This window comes from Scheffersomyces stipitis, chromosome 1 (assembly GCF_000209165.1).
Source record: "Scheffersomyces stipitis CBS 6054 chromosome 1, whole genome shotgun sequence".
Lineage (NCBI taxonomy): Eukaryota > Fungi > Ascomycota > Pichiomycetes > Serinales > Debaryomycetaceae > Scheffersomyces > Scheffersomyces stipitis.
The window spans coordinates 2,714,148-2,738,398 of record NC_009068.1 but is presented as its reverse complement, the minus strand read 5'-3'; the positions used below and the strand labels follow the sequence as shown (position 1 = coordinate 2,738,398).

Below are 24,251 nucleotides of genomic sequence, written 5' to 3'. Positions count from 1 at the left end.
TGGAGGGCGATAGCTGTTATGAGTATGGCTTCTATCATAGAGTTTGTGTCTATAGGAGAAGTAAATGCTTGAGGTAGAAGAATTTCAGAATTTTAGTGTGGAAAATTGACGTACAATTGAAAGGAGCAGTATTCAAAGCTGTAGCCATGCTGAAGCAATATTTGTATAATTGACAGCTTACAGTATACGGCTATAAGTAAATACACCTCCAGCGGTCTTCCTTACGATTGAGTAACCGTATAATACCATTCATAGATTCTTTCGGGATAATCCGAGCCCCTATCTAATCTCTTGCGGTTATGTCTCTGGATCTCCCTAAAATAGTTGCAGGAATTTCAAGAAAAAGCAGATCTACATGGTCTATATATGACGGATACCTTTACTTTATTCACTTTGTATATACATCTTACTCTTTGTACGAATAGCGAAAGTTCAATCGCAATTGTAAGGAAAAGGCTGAAACCAAAACCGGATCAAAATTTGTGTGCAACATTCGCGTATCAGTTCTATTTGTGGCATCTCAGATCTACACAATTCTACCAGCAACATAGCCTGGATAGATCATCTTAAGCATTTCTATAGTGGTGCAGCCGGAGGGGCTCATCGTTGTGAATCTTGGCTGAATATCAATCCTCTGAACCCGTGAAGTCCAAGCAAAATTCAGGAATCCTCTTATAAAGTTTTTTTGATTCATTTAATTCTCACTTTATTTGTACAATTTCGATACCGGGAAAGCTTCACGTCTTGACAACTTTATGACAAATCGCCTCATATTCAACAGCCACAATGCTACGAAGAAAAAGTAGCGTCGTTGCTCAGAACCAGAACCTGCCTCGAAATCAAAATCATAATCAAAGTCATAACCAGATTAACAATGCTGAGCAAAACACCAATAGTAGCAACAGTAGCCAGATTTCTTCTACAATTGCCTCTGAGCCAAGATCAACTCCCTGGAGAATCAAGGATTTCCTCAAGCTCCCTTCAGCTCCTAAGGGTCTGAACTCAAATACTGTCAGCACTTCTCCTACTAAGTCAAATGTAGAGCAGTTGGTTGCTCCGACTACTTCAACTTCAATCTCAAATACAAGTGCTAATTCAAATTCTGCGGCCACCTCAGATTCCATTCCTACTTCTGTAAGCGGATGTTATTGCTGTGGAACTCTTCTCACATACCCTACAAAAGCTTCTAAGTTCAGATGTTCAGTCTGTAACACTACCAACATTCTCGCTGTAGCTCCCGAAAATTCTGCAGAAGGCAGCAATGAAGCTGTTCACATAATTTCGTACGATTACGTAAAAAAGCAAGTAGAGAAATGCTTGAAATACTTGAACCAGTCCCTGGATAAGTCAATTCACGAAGTGTTCGAACCATTGTCTGATTACCTATACGATGCATTCAAAAACTATCATATTTTATCGAAGTCGTTCAAAACTCGTAGATCTAGCCAAAATCAGCATTACCACACTTCCAAGATCAACTATGAAGAGATCCACAATACCTTCTTACTCTTACTGAAATTGCCTACTAAAAGACCTTTGTACAATGCCCTTAGAGGAGCTTCTCACTTGCTAAAGAGAGTCTATGTATTTCCAAAAGGCAACGATGCCAGTTCCTATGTCTGGGTATTGATTTTGATGGAAATTCCCTTCCTTTCAAGATCGCTTCTATCTCCTGGAGACGATTCTAAAGCTAAGTCCATGATAGATGTGCCTGAAATTAAAGGATTATGCTATGATATCTTGAAGCGTTGTATAGGGATTTTGGCTTGCATAGAATCCGTAGGTGCCATCAACTATATAACCAGTTGGTACGCCAATCTTCCCACTGCTGAATTCGCCAAAAAGGTTGATCTTCTCAATCTCTATATCACCTTCCATTTAAAGAAATACTTCTATATTGCAAACAATCCGCACTTGCTTAGAAGAACGTCTTCCACTGCTGCCTATAATGCCAGCACTAGCGGGTCTCGGACTGAAGATAGCCATCCCACGGATCGTGAGTACTCTGAAAATGTTCATATTAAAGAAGAAATCGATGCCATGAACCAGGAAACCCCAAATTTCACAAATCAATTGGCATTACCCACTTCGTATTTGGGCTCATTTCCAGCTCGTAGAAATTCTAAAAAGAATCAGCTGCAAGAAGCAAAGATCAAGATATACCAGTATGGAAATGATTGGCATATTAAGACGGCTGCAATCCTGTTGTCTTTCTATCTATGTGCAAATACTTACAGAGTAGAAAAGGTTTCTATAGCTTCGTTCTACAACTCTTTGGTAGACTTTGTCAATATCAAATTGGACTTTGATTCATGGCAGACCAATAAGAAATCGAAATTCAACTCCTCTTCAGGTGAGAATGACTTGCAACAGGTTATAGATTATATTAATGGAAGTACACGTGGCAGTACACTTCATGAAAATGCTTCATACTACTTTTGTCAATACCCATTTTTGATTACTTTGGGAGGTAAAATCTCAATTTTGGAGTACGAAGCTCGAAGGCAGATGGAACGGAAAGCAGAAGAAGCCTTTATCAACTCCTTGGACAAACGTGTTGCCCTTGATATTTACTTCAAGGTTAAAGTCAGAAGAGAAAACATCGTGCAAGATTCGATTTCCGCTATCAAGAACAACAGCAATAACCTCAAGAAAAGTTTGCGAGTTCAGTTCGTAAATGAACCTGGTGTGGATGTAGGTGGGTTGAAAAAGGAATGGTTCTTACTTTTGACCAGAGCATTGTTCAATCCACAGGCAGGGATGGTTTACAATATTGAAGACTCCAACTACTTGTGGTTCAATCTAGTGCCCATAGAAAACTTTGAAATGTACTATTTGCTAGGTGCTGTATTGGGTTTAGCCATTTATAATTCCACTATTTTAGATCTTCACTTCCCAATGGCACTCTACAAGATTCTTCTCGATAAGCCTGTTGGCTTGGATGATTACAAGCAGTTGTTTCCTGTGTCGTATGGTAATTTGATGAAGCTCAAGAAATACTCAACAGAAGAGCTATTGGCATTGGATCTCACTTTTGAAGTTTCGTATCAGGATTTATTTGGAAAGACGTATTCGGCTGAATTGATCAAGGATGGTAGGAAAATATTTGTCACTGCTGAGACTCGTAAATCATATATTGAGAAATACACTCAGTTCTTTTTGCAAGAAGGAATCAAGAAACAAATAACAGCTTTTTCCAGTGGATTCAAGAATGTTATTGGTGGCAATGGACTTTCTCTTTTCCTCCCAGAAGAGATTCAGTTGTTGCTATGTGGAAGTGAAGAAGGTGGTATAGATGTTGACGTCTTGAAATCAGTGACAAAATACGTTGGTTGGAAAACGCCGGATGATGGTGCTGATTCAACTGTAGTTCAATGGTTCTGGGAGTACATGTGCGAAATTAACACCCAGGAACGGAAACGTCTACTCATGTTTGTTACCGGCTCCGATAGAGTTCCTGCAACAGGGATTCAAAACCTAAGCTTCAAAATCAGTAGCCAGGGTAAGGATAGCAACAGACTTCCTGTTGCACATACGTGTTTCAACGAGTTAGGCTTATATAATTATAGTTCTAAGGAAAAGTTGGTCGACAAACTTGTTACAGCGGTCAATGAGAGCGCAGGGTTTGGGTTAAAATAGGATTTAGGTATAAGGAAAATGAAATAACGTATAGCTGGGAATATAAAGTTTTATTTCATGAAGGAAATGTAAAGAAAGAAGACACTGGGAAAGACGTAGGATTCATAAAATGGCAATGCTTGAGGTTGTATAAGATTATGATTTGTGCTCTTGGTGGCTATGGTAGACTCATGTAAATTGCATTTTGCACCCAAATAAAAAGGTCTTCATATAGCAAGTATCAATGGTACTTTTAATTGGAACAAAACCTACAACTAAAAAATTCTGAATAGAAGTCAATTGTACAGAGTCAAATCCATGCAGCTTAATAGAAGCAAAAAACACCAGTATCTTAGTAGTCTATTTGTTCCATTCTTGCTATCTTCTCTGGATATTACTTACTGGTGTTGCAAAATGTCTCCGTTGGCGCCGGGTAACGAGCCATGTCGCAATGTCGTCTGAACACTACTTTCCACCAATAAAAACAACGGAAAATCCAATGCGCACTCACTAGAACCATAATATACAAGCCAATAGCTCTAGAGGTAAGGTAATGCCTGCACACAGTCCAGAATCACCAGTAGGTGGAAAAATTTCAAAAACCCACTCTTGTCATAAAACACCAGAGTCTGCTAGTTGCCAGTATCACATTGACACCAGTATAGTAAAAAGATGTCTTCGCTTGCATTCAGATCGTTGAGAAGTGGTTTGGGATTGAAGGGTAAGTCGTGAATTTTGAAGAACTAATTGTTTTGATAACGAGTTGTTCGATTGATAAATGTAGACATGAGAAGACGAATATAGAAAGAGAAGGAACAAGACCAAAACAAACATGACGTGATTGAAATCAGAGATTTTTGAATGGATACTACAATGAATGCCAGATTGAATGTCATAGAATGTCGAAAAGATACCACCAGAGAAACCAAGAATGTAGTGTTTACCATGAATCTGATCGTCCTAGTATCTTCAGTATTGACAGAGTCATCCAGAGCTTGACCAGTAATTGAGATCGCAAATGATATTCTTTACAATTGAATGGCTTTTTGTATCGGCATACCAAACCATTATTCTATATCATCATCATCATATCATCATCATATCGTCACACTATTGCAAAACACTATTATCACTACACCATTTCAATATACCGTTGTATCATCGTATCCTCTAATGTCTTCACATATCATGTCTATCAACTGTCTGATGAATAAATACTAACAGTTTAGGTTCCGTTAGAGCTTTGTCCTCGTCCACCTCGGTGTTGTCTAACTACCAACATCCAGATTTCTCCACCTACTTGAACAACAAATCGGAAGCCTCTACCAAGAACTTCACCTATTTCATGGTTGGTTCCATGGGTTTGTTGTCTGCTGCTGGTGCCAAGTCCACTGTGGAAGCATTCCTTTCGTCCATCGCTGCCTCTGCTGATGTTTTGGCTATGGCTAAGGTCGAAGTCAAGTTGGGAGCTATCCCAGAAGGTAAGAACGTCATCATCAAATGGCAAGGTAAGCCTGTTTTCATCAGACACAGAACTGCTGATGAAATCGACGAAGCCAACCAGGTTGACATCAAAACCTTGAGAGACCCACAGAACGACATTGACCGTGTCAAGAAGCCTGAATGGTTGGTCATGTTGGGTATCTGTACCCATTTGGGATGTGTTCCTATCGGTGAAGCTGGTGATTTCGGAGGTTGGTTCTGTCCTTGTCACGGTTCCCATTACGATATCTCCGGCAGAATCAGAAGAGGTCCAGCTCCATTGAACTTGGAAATCCCACAATACGAGTTCTCCGATGAAGAAACCTTGTTGGTTGGTTAAGTAGCCATGACAATGTAAGCCATGAAAAGACATTGACACTACTTGTCAATATAAAAGGAATAGGGAAGTGAAAGATTTCCATGTATAAACATATTCCGTTTTCACCTAATAACCCATCATCAAATTCCATTCACACACCTTCATATTCATTCAATTATATACTCAATATAGTTACATTTTTATAGTTATTATTTATACTTGACTTTGTATATTCATTAATATACTGCATTAGAACTGAATTCAGAGAAGGGGATCCTTCTCCAAGAGCAACTGAAGTTCATCAGGGATGATTCTCCAGATCTTATTCTTCCAGTCGTTTTTGATTTCTTCAGCCGTCAACTTCCGGGCATACTCTTCAACATCGATACCTTTATAGCACTTTTTGAAGTCGTCAATCAGCTCTAAATATTTCGGACCTATCAAGTCCAAAGGGATATTAGAAGGGCAGTAGTCTTTGACATAGTGCATTCGGTAGAAAACGCTCCAATGAAAAGAACTGTTCCTTGGAATCTTACGAGGTCTTCCTAAATTGGGTACATAGACATTTCTCCATTGGCCCTCCTTATTCTCCACCTTGTATCCAATAGGAAGAAGCTCAATCAACCACCAGAACAAAGTATAGTAGAGGTATTCGTCTCCTCTGGAATCAAATCTGCAGACAGGTGATCTTGGAAGGCCATTTCTAAAAGATACGTTAATATCAATTGGGTATCTGCCCTGATTCAGATGCTGAGTCAACTCTTGTGTACGCTTTTGTTTCAGGTTTTGGTTCAGGTTTTGGTTAAGCTTTCCATTTCGCCTTTGATTCAGTTCTTCAACCAGTCCATAATTTCTGAATGGGGATTTCTGAGAATGACAGATAGGTCTTTCTCTCTTGAGGGAGAGTATATCGTGATGACACAGGAGAAGACTTTTAGACACTGGGTGCTTGTCGTTGAACTCGTGGATAGCATTAGTTTTGAAGATAACACCGAACTTAATTGCTTGCAGAAGCATCCATCTCAAAGGAATATCAGAAAGATATTGTCCATCTAAATCGACGGGCCAGCCTCCTCCACAATCACCATGATTTCCTGGGAAGAATAGTTCTACGATATCTTCAGAATCACAAGGGACTCTGTGGACTTTGGTATTTCCCAATAGCAAACTCCCTAAGAAAGAACCGGCATCCATGTTATGAGACGTGAAAAGAGAACGAGCCTCCTCTTCTTCTTCATCGCAACTGGTACAGTTCAAACTAAAAAGGCAGGGGTAGTAGCTATAAGGAGCAAAAAGAAGTTGTTTAAACTTGGCCCTTCTTTCGTCAATACTAACAGCATGTCTTACATGCTTAACAATAGCACTACTGGTAGTATACGGGAATAACTTGTCTCTGAAAATCCCCACAGAATTAATGGTGTCCCAGAGTCCCATGAAGTGGACTGTTACATCTTTGCGAGAGAAAGCCTCCTTGAATTCTTGAATGAGAGTTAGTGTAGGATCGTCCTGTGAAGGCTGTCCAACCAATTCCCAATTGCAGTAGAGGTTCCAGGCCATAGCAGTCATATCCTGGAGTCCTGAGTTGAGAAGTCCAACTTTTTCAATCATACCAGCCAATATCCTGGCACAGAAGCTTCCTCTACTGAGATGGAGTTAGTATTGGTTCACTGATTCTTGATATTGGTAAAATCATACCTAAACCCAAAAAAATAGATTCGATCTCCACGGTTGTAGTATCTTCCCAAGAAATTATAAGCTGCTATCACATGTCGTTCCAAGGTGAAAGCATATATTGAATCCAACTTGCTTGAGATATTGGCTATATTGGAACTGATGAAGTTGGATTCTCGGAATGTGGTGGATTCTAGCAGAAAATCTACGCCTATTCCAGGTTGGTAATAACAAAGTTGCGACATATTGTCCTTCTCCAACATCCTAAACAACTTTAGAACGTTTGTAAATGGCGAAGTTCCAAAACTGTTTTCGGTTCCATCCAAACAGAGAATCAAGTTCATTGGCTCATGTGACACCAGTTTCTGGCCATAGGCAGTTTTGAAGGTTTCCACAGAATACTGCTGGCCATTGAAGTGAACAGTGGGATCTGATCCACTGCTTGAATTGGAAGAAAACATAATATACAACAGTAATCTGCCTTTCTTGTATATATAGGGTTTGGTAAAATACGATAAATCTGGTAAGCTAGTAGAAGCAGCTTGACGCCGTAATATAGTTTTTCTTTTTTTCGAGGTTGCAAAATTTAGTGCAAAATTTAGTGCGAATTTTGCACCCAATATTTTTACAATAGTTTAGTTTTCACGAACGAAATTGTAATACCGAAATGTATATACTCTATAAACTAATCCAATCTAAATCCAAAACCCGAACGAAACCTGCGTTTACATAGTTAAGATGCTTAAACTTCAAAGACTTCAATCTTGGCAGAAGCATTGTTCTTAACAGTGACAACACAGAAGGAACCACCTGCTGTGGTAGCAGAGGATCCGGTAATAGTGTTAAAGGCATCCTTGGATGGGTCAATTTCACAGGAGCCAACACAGTCGGCAGCATTGTCACAAGTGACTCTGAGACCGAAGTTTGGTTGTTTGCCGTTGAAGTCTTCAACGTAGATAGGGTTCCAGCCAAGCTTAACGTAGGTCAAACCAGTGCTGTCGGTGTTTGTACCAGCAACATAAGGAGCCCAGTTACCTTCTGGCTTTTCTTTGGAACCCCAAACACAACCATCGGTGGTGGAAACACCAGGGGCATTAACGTAGAAATGAGCGGACGTTTGAGCCCAATAGTTTGAACCTGGAACAGCAATAGCCTTAGTTTTGCCGTCCTTAATGTTGGTAGGAATCAACATGGCTTCGTTACCTGGCAAAACAGTTTGGCAGAAGGCAACATTGGCAGAAGCTTTGTTGTTAACTTCGACAGAACCGGTACTGTCAACACAGTAGTCTCTGTCAGAGAAAGGCTTGGACACGGTACCGTCAGCGTTACAGTACAAACCACCGTTCATACTTTGAGGGTAGGTGTAGCTGGTGGAAGAAGGATCCCATTGAGCAGCAACTTTGCCTGGAGGACAGGCGTAAGGACAGTATTTACCTGGAGTACAGGCTTGGTCGGGACTCATGGCCCATCCGGCGTTGAGCGAGTCTGGTGTGATGGAAACAAGGCCGGCATCAGTAGGGAATGAACAAGTTGAAGCACCTCTCTTTTGTAAAGGTAAAGCAGAAACTGCAGAAAGAGCGACAGAAGTGAGAATTGCAAAGTTGGAGAACAACATATTTAAGTAAGGAATGTTAGTGAATCGACTAAGTAAAGAATGTGAACCTGATAAGGTATGTAAAGAATGACTAGATAGAGAGAGAGAGAGCGGAGGTGCTTAACTCGGGCTGCTATGGGTATAGTAATGAATGAATGTGTCGGTTAACCATCTTAGAAAAGACTACAGTACAAAAGGGAGGGGATTCCTAGGTTTAAATATTAATTCCTAAACTGCTGTCGGCGATCAAACTTGCCACTTAGTTTAGGCTCCTCCTTTATTAGTTTTATCACAAGGCAGTTGCAAAGGTCTAGAAGTGAAGGCATGAAAACTTTGCACATAAAAAATTGTGAAAATTCATATACAGTAGTTTGACTAAATGCAAGAAGTACAAAGATCAGAGATCTGAAAATCCAGTAGTATCATTTCCCGTTTAGTATAAATTCGCTGCAGATGTTAAATGGGCTTGAAAAGAATATCCCACATTTGTGCCAATTAGTGCTGAGAGCAATAAATTTTTCTCGCTATAAACCCTATTAAATGTCAGATTAATAAGTGTTGATCTCTACTCCTATTTGTGTATTTGAGTTCAATAACTCCCTGTTGAATTTCACAGTAACGAAGAAACAATAGTCGAGATCAGATGGCTCTTTTTTTCACCTTTCTTCCATCACTGGAAACAGTCTAGAAGCTCCTTACGGTTGGTGAAAAACGTCCAAATGCCCATCGGCATTGTTATTATCGTGCACAAATAGATTTGCTTATTGCACGATTAAACCGGTCGGCTATGAAATACTTCATCTGCTTGACAAGTAATTAATATCCTGTCAGGTGGTGAAATAAGGGGTGTATAGCCCACTAAAGACAATTATTAAGTAGTGTAAATTGTATTATGAAGGACTAGTAGTGTACACATTTAATTTACTCTTTTCTTTTCCTTGAAGCTCTTCGTTAACTGACTTTGTGATTTGAAATGGTCTAGACAATTTTCCAATTTTCTAATTGTAAAACCGACAAGTGGTAGATTTTCTCGGCTCTTCTAGATTAATTACGTCTTTAATCAAGTAAACGGCTACAATTTGTGAAGACACATGTGGATACTCCCTTTAATGTACGGCACGTCCACTTTTCGCACCTCCCCTATCTGCTAATGTTGCCAAAGATATAGAATAGCTACGAAAAGCAAGCCTTACTACTTGGATTGGGGCTGATTCATTTAACCTGAAATAGTTTACTTGCTAAAGAATCTTTTAGTCGATTTTTAGTTAGATTTTTACGCTCGCACACAATGAATTTACTCTATACTGTCTGGGAGGTAGAAAACAAAGTCTAAGAACAACTATTTGGCTCCTCTTAGGAAGTCTTTAAATTGTAACGTAGTCTCAGAAAGTAGAGTATTCCAATTCCAAGATAGCTCGGGAGTACTCTAGGACTGCCACCGCCAACTAATAAAATGATTCGTACTGTAAATTATAAATCTTTCTGGTAGGGGAGGTGTGAGAAGATGTAGTCTGCATAGCTGATGGGAGATTTTCACTCGATTTTTTCATCCTATTCTAGAACTAGAACCGAAGAAAGACTCAGATACGTTGTTTCATGTATTTTTATATCTCATGTCGTTGTAGATGTTGCGTCCGGCTTGGCTAAAGTGCCGTTAGACGGCTTAAGATCTTCTAAAGTGAAATAGTGATGTGAGACACTGGAGAAATAAAGTAATCAGTTTATAATTACAGGAAAAGTAGCCTGAAAAAAGGAAAAAAAATCACCAATTAAAGCATTTCTGTGTGTCCCCAGTTAAAGTATTCACCAGTAACAACAACCCCTATTCGTGTAAGCCGTTAAGCGTTATAGGTTCAGACTGGAGAAGATCTGATCTCCAACTGTTGCAGATATAATCGCATTATCTGCAGGATTCCAGATAAGTAGTCGCACTACGAAAAATCCAAATTCCATACAGAAATTAAACAATCTACAGTATGAAGATGAAGATTGGCTGGTTTCGAATACTTTCTCAATTGACTCCCACTGTCCACTACAATTCCTTCGCTAAACCACATATGACAATATAGAATGAGTGGTTCAATTGTGCGGGCTTTGAACTGGGACTCGGGCTACGAGCAGCAGTTTCTTGCTGTGAATCCAATTGGAGACGAAGTCCTTCTCTACCAGACTAATCATGAAGACCCAGGGATCGAGTCCAATGACTTGATCAAGTTGAACAGCCGAACGGGGTTCGAAAACATACAATGTTCGTCGTACTCGATGATTAACCGAGGGATAACTGGAGTCGGTTCCATTTCCGGAAACATCTCTATCTTCGACATCAATTCTAACAACTCGTCGATTCTCAAATTGAGACCCAAACAGAATCGTCCATGTAATGCGATTTCCTTCAACAGCAGTAACTTAATAGTAGCAGGTTTTGACAAGGGCCGTCAGGACAATTCGTTGCAAATTTGGAACATCGAGCATTACTCACGAAACAGTACTAATGAGCATATAAAAAGACCTGTGGCTACATACTTACCCAATGAGGCTATCTTGCTGTCTATATTCTATCCTGACAGAGAAGGCAGTATACTCTGTGGTTCATACAAATTTTTGCGTGAAATAGACCTACGTGTGGACCAGCCGATTTTCCAGATGGCGACAAAATGTACGTTGGGTTTAGCAGTAGACCATTTCCGAACCCATTTGTTTCTGTCGTTCAGTGAAGATGGTTCTTTAGCCATTTGGGATAGACGGAAATTGACATCGAATACGGCGGTTAAACCTAAAGGTCCTCTCACGTCAGGAAATGTCATCACCGAAACTCCAGTATTGCAATTCGTAAAATTACTCAATGATTCAACTTCTCGAAAGAACCAGAATCCTTGTGTACGATATTCTACTATCAGAAAAGGTGAGTTTTCAGCTATATTCAACGGAGATTTGATTAGAAGATGGAATACAGGCATAGTTCCAGCAACCAGCTCAACCTCAATCTCGGAGAAGAGTTCTAGGGAGAGTAATCCTACTCTTGCCAGCTTGCAACAACAATCGCAACAACTATACAAACCTACTGATGAGTCTCTATTTGTGTCACTAGTATTGGATGTAAAGACAGACTATGAACGTGTAGTTTCGTTTGATTATTCGCCAGATATCACATCTGCTACTTCAACTAATTTCGTATGTATGCGCCAATCCGGTTCGGTGTTTAGAATGCCAGCTGTAGAATGCATTGAGTCCCTTGATTTCAACTCTCTTAACGAGTTTACAATCGCTGGACCTGAGGGAACATTGACCAAGTTTTCGGATCAGGAGGAACTAGCTAAGGTGCGAGCAGAAGCTGCTGCTATGGCTCAGACAGCATCGAATCGTGGAAACTCCGTAGTTAACAAACTCGCTGATCTAGGCATTATTGACGAAACAAGAAAGTACAGCGAGGCAGAGTTTTCCGAAGATATTGAGTCCACTGTAGATGATGAAAGTGCCATTGCTCCTTATGAAGCTGATAATGCCAATAGATACAACTTTGGCGATCTTGAAGTAGATATACATTTAAACGATATTCTTGATGCATCGGCTGTTATACATAGCGACATCTGCTCCACAATAAGAAAAAGAGCAATACTAGGCTATGGTGTCGATTGCGACAGAAACATTCGCGTTTTGGAAGACTTGGACTCTCTCAACAGTCAACTTTTCTTGAGGAACACCTGGAAGTGGTTGGGGTTGGCTAAGAAGTCCTTGGAAAAGGGTACCATGATCTCCGAAGGGATTGACTTGGGGTATCAGGGAGTATTGGGAATCTGGGAAGGAGTAAAAGAAATGGATAACCAGAAACGGTCTGTGCCTGAAGCGGGTCTAATAACCGATGGCTGGTTTTCCCATGCTGTCAAGTCTATTGTTTCATCTAAGGGAAAGAAGACAGCTGGTATCAATATCGCTAGTAACAGCGAAAAAAAGGCGCAACGGAAACTTTGTTTAATTGTCTCTGGGTGGTATTTGGCAGATAGTGAATTTGAGGAGAAATTGAATATTTTGATTTCTTTAGGATACTCAGAAAAAGCTGCTGGTTGGGCAGTTTTCCATGGCGATGTGCCTAAAGCTATTGAAATTCTTGCCAATGCGAAAAAGGAAAGATTGCGATTGATGTCTACGGCTGTAGCTGGTTATTTGGCATACAAAGATTCCAACGTTAATAGTCCGTGGAAAGACCAATGCCGGAAGATGGCTTCAGAGTTGGACGATCCATATCTCAGAGCCATTTTTGCGTTTATTGCAGACAATGACTGGTGGGACGTGCTTGATGAACATTCGTTGCCGTTGAGAGAAAGACTAGGTGTAGCCCTCAGGTTCCTTTCAGATAAGGACTTGAATGTTTACTTACACAGAATCGCCGATACTGTAGTCAACAAAGGCGAATTGGAAGGGCTCATTTTGACCGGAATTACACCTCGAGGAATCGACTTGTTGCAGAGCTATGTAGATAGAACCAGCGATGTCCAGACTGCAGCATTGATTGCCGCGTTTGGGAGCCCCAGGTATTTCTCCGACGAACGAGTAAGGCATTGGATTGATTGTTACAGAAGCTTGTTGAACAGTTGGGGACTCTTTAGTGTACGAGCCAAATTTGATGTAGCTCGTACTAAGCTTTCCAAGAATGCCGCTGGCACTTCGACCATTAAACCTTCGCCAAAGCAGGTTTACTTACAGTGCTCCAGATGTAACAAGAATTTATCAAAATCGAAGACAACTAACTCCAACAGTCTTCCTGGTTCGAACCCTCAGGCAATCATCAAACAATTCAACAAAATGAACCACCACAACAATAATAGTAGCAAACTGGCTACAAATGACATTGCTGCTTGTCCTCATTGTGGTGCTCCGCTTCCTCGTTGTTCTGTTTGTTTGCTTACCTTGGGTACACCTCTTCCATTGGAGCCATCCGAGAAAATCCAGGAAGTCACATTGGCCAACAAAATCGAAAACAGATTTAGAGAGTGGTTCAGTTTCTGCTCTAGCTGCAACCATGGCTGCCATGCACATCATGCTGAGGAGTGGTTTTCCAAGCACTACGTTTGTCCTGTTCCGGATTGTAATTGTAGATGTAACAGTAAATGATCTGCAAATTAACAGAATACTTCAAAATGCACATTTAATTCATGGTGAGACTGTAGTATTGTTCCTATTTGCTTGGAATAATTAATAGAACAGAATACATAAAATAGCAAAATAGTAGACTCTCCAATACTGTAGAATTATGGCGCAGGGAAGTTGGTTTAGTTAGCTTAATTGAGTACCATTCTCACGGAGAGGTTAAGATCTTATTCAGAGAAATAGAATAATGTACATAAATTATAATCAATTTAGTTGAATATTTGCATAAATTTATAGAATCAAAACTTGAAAATGTAGAGTAACAGTTTCAAAAATTTCCATAGATAGCTAACGCAATGGAACAATCAAAGATTAGCTCTAGTAAAATTATACACAAGATTCCATAGCAGTATAATGAAGCTATCCTATTCAAATCAGAAAACCTGACGATAATTATACAGGAGGATTTTCCAGAAAGTCAAAACCGAGAATAGATTGGTCCCAACTGTAGAAACAAAATATGGAAAAAAAGATAAAATTGACAATACAAGTAGCATTCTCAGATGTCGTTCTTTATGGTATATAATTTATCAGTTATCTCCTTCTGTTGTACTTGGAGAAAGAAAAAGACTTATATCTAAGGGAAATCGGTATATATTTAAAATCAAGGACTGTATATACCTTCCAATAAAGACCCTTGAATCACGTGAGGTATGCGCTATTTATGGAAAAATCGTCAACACACACAAACAGCAAAATCGGGATAAGGCACTTTCCAATTCTCCAGTGTTTCTTTGTCGTTGCAAACGTCTTTGAATCAGCCTATTGCACGGCGGAGCCATATACAACTGTGTGGGTCTATAAAACTGGTCCCATCAGAGAACGAACACGTGATCCAAACTATTGACTTGTTTGTGATTTCATTCAAAGTGTATTTTGTTTTTTTGACTGATTTGCTTTGATCCTGCGAATCGCAACAACAATTGCTTTGATCTTGGTTCTTTTTGTTAGGAAAGATCGAAACTTGTTATTCTGAATTGAAAGCTTGACTTGGAGAGAAAGATCTGTCTGAGCTTGCAAGAATTGGATTATTTCTGGAGAATTGATCTGCCATTATCTTACGATCTGTGATTTGATTCGTGTTATTTTCTGATCTTACTGATATTGATTATTGTTGATATTGTTTCACCACTATTCATAATACTGAATTGAATTTCAATTTAAAATAACTTTCATTATTAGTCTGTTATTCATCTCACTCACTATCTTCTCATATTCAATTACTGAATTCCTATTTATCGTTCGTTCTATATTGATATCCACATATTCTATTCCATCATGTCCAAAAGCGAAGAAGTCTTGTCTGATATCCGCGGCAAGATCGAGCGTGAGAGAAACCTCATTCTGGGCTTTCAAGCCCTCAAAAAAAACACAACCAACGCTGAAGTGATCCAAAGATGTAACACCCAGATTAGGGAGACCCAGTCTAACATCAACTATCTTGAAGAGACTTTGGCCAAACTCACTTTGCAAAAAGAGTACGGCGGATCACCTGACAAGAACGGCGGGCTCCCACTTCCTGAGAACAAGCCGATTTACTCCAGATTCGACTTGATCAAATACGACTGTCCGTCGTTGGGTCACAAGATCCAGCATATGCTTCAACAGTTGCAGTTCAAGCTCCAGGTGGAAAATCAGTACCGTGAGGCTAACCAGAAGATTTCACACTTGTATTTGATGGACGGTGACAAGTCGTCCAGTAATGCTGCTGAAGGTGGAAAAGTGGAAAGCGACCAGAGGATCCTGTTGTTGAACAAAGCTTTGAAGAAGTACCAGAACATGCATATCGATGTGGAAGACATTACACGTGACTTCGAGATTGTTAGCACACCCAAACATGCCAGAAAGCCACTCTCAGGGAAGTTGACGGTAGGAATCACGTGTATTCGAGACGTAGACCATATTGCTTCGCCAATGTTCTCCAAGAAACCGGAATCCATAATTGTTATCAAAGTTGACGACGTTGAAAAAGCCCGGACAAAGGCTTCTAGATCCGACAAATGGAACGAAGAGTTCACCATTGATGTCGATAAGGGAAACGAGCTAGAATTTTCGGTGTTTGACAAGTCTGGTAGCAGCTTGGTCCCTGTGGCTGTGAACTGGGCTTTGCTCACTGACATCACCGAAGAAATTCGTAAAAAGAAGGTAGCAAATGAGTTGGGCTCAAGTGGCTGGCTCTCAGCTTCAAATTTGTCTCAGACAAATACCAATTTCACTCTCCCGGGACGCGCAGCAGATGCTTCTGGAGCCAGTTTCAATTCTACCGCACCCTTTCAATCTAATAGCGCAAATGGGACTCCTTCGGGATCGTCTACAATAGTTGCTACTGATGAAACAGCCAATGGTCTGAAGATTCAGATCAATACCTGGTTGAGTCTAGAGCCCGTGGGCCAGATCTTGGTGGTTGTAGGCTTTGAAAAGACCAACAATCAAGGCAAGCAATTCATGGGAGGTCTTGGCCGTCATGGTGCCATCCGTCAGAAGAAAGAGGAAGTATTTGAACAACACGGCCATCAGTTTGTCCAGAAGCAGTTCTACAACATCATGTGCTGTGCTCTTTGTGGGGAATTTTTGCGTTATACCGGTTATCAATGTCAAGATTGTAAGTTCCTCTGCCACAAAAAGTGCTACCAAAAGGTGGTTACCAAGTGTATCTCCAAGTCTAGTACTGATATTGACGACGAGACCAAGTTGAACCATCGTATCCCTCACAGATTCGAGCCAGTGGCCAATCGTGGTACTAAATGGTGTTGTCACTGTGGCTACATCTTGCCTTGGGGTCGAAAAAACGTTCGGAAGTGTACTGAATGTGGAGTTATGTGTCACGCTCATTGTACCCACTTGGTTCCCGACTTTTGTGGTATGTCCATGGAGATGGCTAACAAGATTTTGATGACTATCAAGTCTACAAAACCAACAGTCAAGGCTCCAGCTGTACGTGCACGCAAACAATTTCAACCTGTTCCGGTTGAAAAGCAACAGCCCGCACCATATGATGATTCGTTTGTAGTACCTTCCAAATCTTCAACGGAATCAAGAACAGAAGAAATCGAACCTTCTGACGAAGAAATGGACAAGGAATACGATTCTAGATTGCCAACGGAAACGACAAACAAGTTCCAGGAGCCTGTAGATACACCATACCACCAACAGGGACACAGAAAAGCGCCACCTTCAATTGATTTTGGACATCAACAACTTGAACAAGCTCAACCATCATATGATCACCAAATGGATGAACACGCTTTCCAACGTCAAGAACAACCGGTTTTGCAAGATCCCTACGCAAGACCTACACAATTTAATGCCAGGGCTTCTGAAGAAGAACCTCTACAAAATCCATTTGAAAATCAGGAGCCAGTTAGTGATTTCACTAATTTTGACTATAATAATAAGAACTCACAACAGTATATTGCTCCAGATGGTCACTATTCAGGCCAAGAATATTATCAAGAGGCCAGGAATGAAGACGCTGCAGTTGCTAAACACAAACATGAGCGTAAAGATTCAAAAGTGGAACCTCATAAGCCTTCTCCTCATAAGTCTAAGCGTCGTCGTAGAAAGGTAGGATTGGATGATTTCCAGTTCTTGGCTGTTTTGGGTAAAGGTAACTTCGGTAAGGTCATGTTGGCTGAATCCAGACATACGCAGTCTTTGTGTGCTATCAAGGTGCTAAAGAAGGACTTTATTGTGAAGAACGACGAAGCTGACAGTGTGAAGTCCGAAAAGAGAGTGTTCTTAACAGCCAACAAGGAGAAGCATCCATTCTTATTGAACTTGCATTGTTGTTTCCAAACGGAAAATCGTATCTACTTTGTCATGGAGTACATCCCCGGAGGTGACTTGATGTGGCACATCCAGAAATCGAGATTTTCAGCCAAGAGAGCCAAATTCTACGCGTGTGAAGTGATGTTGGGTTTGAAGTATTTCCACGATAACGGGATCGTATACCGTGACTTGAAGTTGGATAACATCTTGTTAACTACCAAGGGCCATATCAAGATCGGTGACTATGGTTTATGTAAAGAAAATATGTGGCACAAGAGTACTACTGGTACTTTCTGTGGTACACCTGAGTTCATGGCTCCGGAAATTATTGCAGGAAAACCATACGATAGAAGTGTAGATTGGTGGGCATTTGGAGTGTTGTTATTCCAAATGCTTTTGTGTCAATCTCCATTCAAAGGTGATGATGAAGATGAAATCTTCAACGCAATTGAACATGATGACGTAAAGTATCCAATCAGCATGCCACGTCAAACTGTGCTAGTTTTGCAAGCCTTGCTTACCAAGGATCCAAATACAAGATTGGGTAGCAGTGAAAGGGATGCTGAGGAAATCATGGACCATCCCTATTTCCAGGATGTGAACTTCGACGATGTGTTCCATTGTAGAATTCCCGCTCCATATTTACCTGAGATCAACTCCGAACACGACTACTCTAATTTCGACCAGGAGTTCACTTCTGAGACTCCTCGTCTTACTCCGGTGGAGACAGTGTTAACTAGCGAGATGCAAGAGCAGTTCAGAGGGTTTTCGCATGTCTCGGATAATGCTTCTATATAGTGTTGAGGTTGTATAATCTGATAGCGTCCTATATAATGTTTGGATTAGTGTTGTACGTGTTTGTGCTTTAAATGCATTTCATGTCTATTAAATTCTATATTACAAATGATGGATATGTAGAAATGATGCTTCGTTTGAAGTTCAGCTAATGAAGTTCAGTTGATGAAATTTAGACAATTAGAGTTGAAGTTCAATTGAGACTCAACTAGTATCATCTAATAAAGCTATTAGTTTTCACAATTGATATTCAGATTATGGTGCAACAGCCACTCTTTGCAATTTCTTCTTTCTTGGCCTGAGAAGGAATATCACGGTTAATCTTTCTCACCTTGACATCTGAGCCCTCGCTCTTATTAGTAAGAGTCTTGTCCGCTCCCACAGTATTATTGGAGCCATCAGATTTTGTCGGATTCACATTCAGTTTTTCTTGTTCCAAGATGTCATTCCCACTGCTCTTTCCTTGTCCGACAACTTCAGGAGTTTCTTCGATTTCTGAAGCATCAGCTACTTGCTGGCTCTGGCTCTTGTCGTCTTGTTTCTGCTCCTCTATCTTACGATCTACTACATACTTGACGAGAGGCTGGAAAGCTTCCGAAATACCTATTCCCAACAAGGAAGAGCATTCGACAAAGGCTATGGCACCAGCTCTTTCAGCAAATTCCTGACCTTCTTCATACGAAACTTGACGTTGACCCTCCAAATCACATTTCGTAGCTACAATAACCATCGGAGGGAGTTGGGGTCGTATATGCTGAATTCTTTCTATGGTGTCTTCGATGGCTGTGAACGATTCGTGGTTGTTGATGGCATAGATGAAAAGGATAGTAGATGTGTTCAAAATCTGGGTTCGACGAGATGTTGAGTAACTGTCCAGAAGAGATGTTGTATCCAAGATAGTTATCTCATGATAAATGCCTCCCAAGCTTACGGGCTTGGTGTAGAGGTCTTCGATAGAAGAGTCAAGTCCTTCGATGAACTTGTTGTGAAGGTAATGCAAAATGAGCGACGACTTGCCGCAGTTTTCTTCTCCAAGAACGCAGATGTCGTATTTATTCAGGAGAACCTTCAAGCTGTCGATCCACTGGCTCATCTTGGGATTAAGGTGAATGGATGCTGCTTATTAGAGGGCCTAGATAGGATTAAGTAAAACTACAGTGGAAAATGAACCACCGGAAAAGAACCTCTTGAAAAGAACCAAAGAAGATATGGTTAAATTAGAACACGAAAATTTTCAGGCTTTCGTGGTATATATGTGACACGGGCTGGTGGTTCGTGAGTTATTGGCCCGAAATGGGAACAGGGAAGAAAATGGTTGAAACAATACCAAACCGAAGTACTATAAGTAAATGTGGAGAGGAAGAGGATAAACTACAAAGTTTTTTATTTTCTCGGAAAAAGAAAAAGAAATTCAAATATTTTTTGGGCCGTTTTCCACTTGTCTTCATTCCTGTCAAACCTTTGTGACAGCAGCCATGATAAAAGGAGCGCAAACCTACCAGGAGAATACTATTGGGCGAGAGACGAGAGGAAATGGGTAAATTAATATATTTTTTGCCCACAATTGAAACAAAAGGGATCGAACCACAGCAATTCTAAGCGTAAATGCATTTACGTGTAGTCGAAACTCAGATGTGCAAGGAAGAAAGTTTAACTTGTATGTGGGGAAGTCTAACAGGAGAAGGAGAGGGAAGAGTTTAGGAATCGTTTTATCTTCACCAGAAGATAACAGCACTTGTGTTTTGCTTATGAGCCAATGTTAGTTTAGATTAGGAGTGCTACTCAGAATCCGGTGCCAGATTTCCGAATTTTTGGCTGTTTCACGAAAGTCTGGTGCTTTTTTCTTTATTATTCCTTTTGCCCACCGCCTCACTCATATTCTCTTCTAACCAATCTGTCCTGGCAAGACACGACAACCGTTATTTTAAACAGGTCCATGTAAAGAACACGGACTGTTCCGTTACGGAAGTCAAAGGAATGACCTTCAGCCCGGGTTGTATGCCTGAGCCTCCTCTCTGGAAATAAGGGGGAGCGAGCTCTGTGCTGGCACTATGGATCTGGTAATAATCTCCATGGTCCGATAACCTTAGCGGCGACCATCTAGCCGGGTATAATTGATTGTTTCCAATGCGCCCCTTTTGGTGTTTTCTAGTGTAATTTCAGTGCCCAGTGCCACTTATCGTTACATGGCAATTCTCCTATTCTTTCCTATCTATCCCGTGAGCACATTCTGTCTGTACTGCAACTGCCCAACTTCGCAAAAATATCTTGTGATCGTCTCCGTCGATCTGAACATCAGCTTTTAAACCACTTAGATGTGGCAAACCCATAAATCGTCTGAGTACCGGCCTCCTTCTGGAATCACCTCGAGATGGAGAGAAGCCTGACTTTACCTAAATCCTCATGCAATGGAAACCCATTCCACTTGCATTTTGCAGATGAGGAGAACTATTTTGAAGACAATCCAGCGACAGACACATATCCGGCGCAGTTACTGCTATTATTTACGCTACAATACAAGTCCTGCGTCTATAATCTGATATTTTTTTCAGGATATATAATAATAGTCTAACTGTAATCCTCATCATCCGATTGCAAATATTGCGAATAATCATCCACAGAAGCAAAAACAGGCAAGCTGCTCAACTTGGTCTTCTTCTTCTTGTTGTCCTTCTTGTCTTCGCTGTCGTCAGATTTGCTACGCTTCTTGGATTTTTTCTTGGGCTTCACTTCCTCTTGCACTTCTTCTTCTGAGTCGTCCTCATCGAAGTCACCAAGCATCTTGATCTCAACTTCAGAATCATTCAATTCGTCTTCAGAGTTGATACCAAATATTTCTCCTTCTTCTTCGTCAAATTCTGGAATTTCATCGTCTTCAATTTCAGCGTCTTCTTCATCTTCATCTTCAATTTCTTCTTCCTCTTCTTCCTCTTGCTCCTCTTCTTCTTGTTCTTCGGCTTCATCATCTAGAAAGTTGACTTTTTCGCTATCATCGACTTCCTCGTCATCACTCAAGTCAGAGAAATCTTCTTCGTCAAAGGAGAAACCTTCATCTTCGTCGCTTCCTTCTTCAACTTCTGGTCTGGATTTAACCAACGCCTTCCAGATTTCATCATCACCCATAGCTTCTAATTCGGCTTCGTCGATTTCTTCTGCTTCATTGTCTTGTTTCTTACCTCTCAATTTGTCTTTCTTTGTAGTAAAGTATTGGTGGAAGAATTGCTCGTCTGGTCTAATGTCTTTAGCCTTCTTAGTTAACCAGTCTTCGGTGTTGGCAGGGACTTCCGTGCTTTGAACGCCAGTTGCCTTAACCAATAAAGATCCAGTGTGAACACCTCCCAAAGGTTGCATAATGGAAGATCCCTTTGTGGCTGGCTTTTGCTTTGCGTTTCTATAGACAAATCTGTCCAAGAAGTGACTCAACGTAAAGAGACCCAAATCGGGCTTTGGCTGATCATTCTTACCTTCAAGTAAGGATGAAGCATATACAGCAATAGTAGGATGGTAGTGATGTAAGAACTGTCCAAGCTCCCATAACGAAGACTTATCAGCGTTGGCAAACTTAGGATCACGTTTACGTGGATCATATTCTGAATCATCTTCAGTTTCAACTTTCTTTTCTTCTCCTTCAACCTCTTCAGGGTCGGGTCTTGATGAAATATCGATGCTCAAGTCCAGAATTTGGGGGAATGTCTTAGATAATTCCATCAACAAGAACAACATACCTGAGATTGCACCGACATTCAACCAGTGCGCACAGACTTGTAAGATTCTTTTCACAAACGCAAGCACTCTTTCTGTGCTGGAATCGTTCTTCAACGACTTGTACAACAAGTTGAGGTAGATACCTTGCTTGGAAGAGTTAACCAATCTCGAATCCAATAAAGATTCGTATAGTGTTCTATAATATCTATTCGAATCCAACAGCTGCTGGGTAATGATATGATTTACCAACACCAATGCTTGAACAGAGGTGTTGAAGTTGGAGGAATGGGTAATCTTGAACAAGGTGTCCAAGTGTTTTTGGAAAACTTCGTTCGGCAAGTTAGAAAATGGGAATGCTCTGTTCAAACCAGTTAAGAGGGCCGAGAACAATCTGGTATTTTTTTCTTCGATTATTTCTGATTCCGACTTAGGCTCCTGTTTCACAGATTTTCCACCCTTCTTACCCTTCTTGAAATTCTTACGGTTATTTTTTCTACCCTTTTCGGTCTTTCCAAGGACCTTGTCTTCGCCCTTTCCTTCTGTTTTTCCGTCGGTCTCTACCAAAATTTTCTCAAATAATGCGAAATAGGTCTTGATCAAAGCGTTGGCCAATTCGTCTTCTTGTCTGGTCAAAATAGTTTGATTCAAGGTTGTAATAGAGTAGTATTGAGCGTGGTAGTCACTGTTGTTCTTGAAGACAATATCGATGACAGAGTCGGAAATGATCTTCTTCATGGCTGGATGTGCTTGTTCGAGCTGCAAAATCTGGTACGAGGTCTTGGATGCCACCTTGTTGTCGATATCACCCAACTTGTTGACTCCCAAGCGCAACAAGTTGGCTTCCTGCTCTGGTTTGGCCTTCAACAAATCAAATATATGACTGACGACATTCATTCTCACGTGAAGAATAGGATCATGCGATAAGATTTCCAAGATGGAAACCAACTTGAAATAGTGTTTTTTGACTATATCTTCAAAGTAGTAGGCAGCAAGCTCAGCATCAGTATTACTTTTGCTCAAATTAGGCTGCTTGTCAAAGGCGTACAACTTCCGGTCAGGTAAGACTCCGTTCAACAACAAGTCCTTCAATGCGTTAATGGACTGCAATGCGGCAGTTCTCGACTTCTTTTCACAGTAGCCTACTAAAGTGTCCAATGCCTTAATGTTGTGCAATGGAGCTTCCTGTATCAAAAGTGTTAATGCAGAAATTTTATCGTTAAGAGTACCATCAGACAAAATTTGAGACAAGAACTTCTTCTGGGAGTTATTGGATGCAAATTCTTCTAAGTAGAGCTTGTTCTCGCTGTCGACAAGCTTCTTGGCTCTTTCGTACAATCTTTCACGAGCAAAACGATCGACAACTTCTTGTGGGTCCTTCTTGGTGAGAGTAACATTGTACCAGTCAGTTCTGATAGGAATGGAAAGTTTTTTGCCGGAGACAGAAGCTACATTAGTTACCTTGTCCGAAGTGGCAGTGACCTTCTTGATCTCTTTTTCTTCAACTTCTACATCATCATCACTCTCTTCAGACTCGGACTCGGACTCAGACTCTGATTCAGACTCTGATTCAGATTCAGATTCTTCAACAGACTCTTTAATTTCTACATTTTCTTCTTCTTGTTCTTCCTCTTCTTCCTCTTCTTCCTCTTCTTCCTCTTCTTCCTCTTCTTCCTCTTCTTCTTCGGCTATTTCGACCAATTCTGGAATTTCTTCTTCTTCATCGTCATCGACTACAACAGCTTCTCCATTACCTAAGCCAATTCCTTTCATAAAATTAGTCAAGTCATCTCCAAAAGCTTTGTCCAATTTTGCATCAGAAACATCGAATTCCTGTTCACTATCTTCACCTTCCTCTACTCCACTTAACATGGCCAAATCTTCTTCGGTAGCACCCAAGGCAAGAGCTTCACGACGCAAAACTTCTGCTTCAGATTCTCCAACCTTGGACTTTTCAGTCTTTTTCAGTTTCTTTTCAGAATCCTTTGGCTTCGTCTCATTGACCTTGATACTTTTGTCGTCTTTACCGGAAGCCCTCTTATTCTTTTTCTGATTCTTGGAACCAGCCAGGCTGCCCAATTTATTGGAAATCTTGTCTCTCAAAGAGGACAAGTTCAACTTGGATGTGTCCATTGCTGCGGTGCAAACAAGGAGCTT

General features: G+C 40.7%; 8 protein-coding genes across 8 annotated transcripts; 4 read left to right on the top strand and 4 right to left on the bottom strand. All coding sequences in view use genetic code 12, as the record gives it.

Annotated features, from left to right (window-relative positions):
- Window positions 1-786: 786 nt before the first annotated feature.
- PICST_66630 (ubiquitin-protein ligase) lies at window positions 787-3,639 on the top strand (the record flags this gene model as incomplete). Its single annotated transcript, XM_001387054.1, has 1 exon — window positions 787-3,639. The coding sequence occupies one exon, from the start codon at window positions 787-789 to the stop codon at window positions 3,637-3,639; it is 2,853 nt and encodes a 950-aa protein (XP_001387091.2).
- A 1,324-nt stretch (window positions 3,640-4,963) lies between these two features.
- On the top strand, window positions 4,964-5,440 carry UCRI (Ubiquinol-cytochrome c reductase iron-sulfur subunit, mitochondrial precursor (Rieske iron-sulfur protein) (RISP); the record flags this gene model as incomplete). The annotated part of the gene is made up of 1 exon (XM_001387053.1): window positions 4,964-5,440. The coding sequence occupies one exon, from the start codon at window positions 4,964-4,966 to the stop codon at window positions 5,438-5,440; it is 477 nt and encodes a 158-aa protein (XP_001387090.1).
- A 252-nt stretch (window positions 5,441-5,692) lies between these two features.
- PICST_19384 (predicted protein) lies at window positions 5,693-7,027 on the bottom strand (the record flags this gene model as incomplete). The annotated part of the gene is given in 3 exon segments (XM_001386816.1): window positions 5,693-6,122; window positions 6,134-6,152; window positions 6,298-7,027. Coding segments are annotated over 3 exon segments (1,179 nt in total), but the record flags the coding sequence as incomplete, so codon positions are not given.
- Window positions 7,028-7,733: 706 nt separating this feature from the next.
- UTH1 (Youth, involved in determining longevity) lies at window positions 7,734-8,815 on the bottom strand. The gene has a single exon (XM_001386815.1). The coding sequence runs from the start codon at window positions 8,703-8,705 to the stop codon at window positions 7,833-7,835; it is 873 nt and encodes a 290-aa protein (XP_001386852.1). The 5' UTR covers window positions 8,706-8,815; the 3' UTR covers window positions 7,734-7,832.
- A 1,659-nt stretch (window positions 8,816-10,474) lies between these two features.
- Window positions 10,475-13,793, top strand: PICST_81171 (predicted protein; the record flags this gene model as incomplete). The annotated part of the gene is given in 3 exon segments (XM_001387052.1): window positions 10,475-12,002; window positions 12,033-12,045; window positions 12,061-13,793. 3 exon segments carry the CDS (start codon window positions 10,755-10,757, stop codon window positions 13,791-13,793), a joined length of 2,994 nt encoding a protein of 997 aa, XP_001387089.2.
- A 785-nt stretch (window positions 13,794-14,578) lies between these two features.
- PICST_81215 (protein kinase C []) lies at window positions 14,579-18,501 on the top strand. The gene is made up of 2 exons (XM_001387051.1): window positions 14,579-17,253; window positions 17,299-18,501. The coding sequence occupies exons 1-2, from the start codon at window positions 15,108-15,110 to the stop codon at window positions 18,393-18,395; spliced, it is 3,243 nt and encodes a 1,080-aa protein (XP_001387088.2). The 5' UTR covers window positions 14,579-15,107; the 3' UTR covers window positions 18,396-18,501.
- A 141-nt stretch (window positions 18,502-18,642) lies between these two features.
- On the bottom strand, window positions 18,643-19,485 carry PICST_29006 (GTP-binding protein of the ras family; the record flags this gene model as incomplete). The annotated part of the gene is made up of 1 exon (XM_001386814.1): window positions 18,643-19,485. One exon carries the CDS (start codon window positions 19,483-19,485, stop codon window positions 18,643-18,645), a length of 843 nt encoding a protein of 280 aa, XP_001386851.2.
- A 1,432-nt stretch (window positions 19,486-20,917) lies between these two features.
- PICST_80919 (required for 60S ribosomal subunit biogenesis) lies at window positions 20,918-24,227 on the bottom strand (the record flags this gene model as incomplete). Its single annotated transcript, XM_001386813.1, is given in 4 exon segments — window positions 20,918-21,110; window positions 21,123-21,326; window positions 21,372-23,579; window positions 23,607-24,227. The coding sequence occupies 4 exon segments, from the start codon at window positions 24,225-24,227 to the stop codon at window positions 20,961-20,963; spliced, it is 3,183 nt and encodes a 1,060-aa protein (XP_001386850.2). The 3' UTR covers window positions 20,918-20,960.
- Window positions 24,228-24,251: the final 24 nt, after the last annotated feature.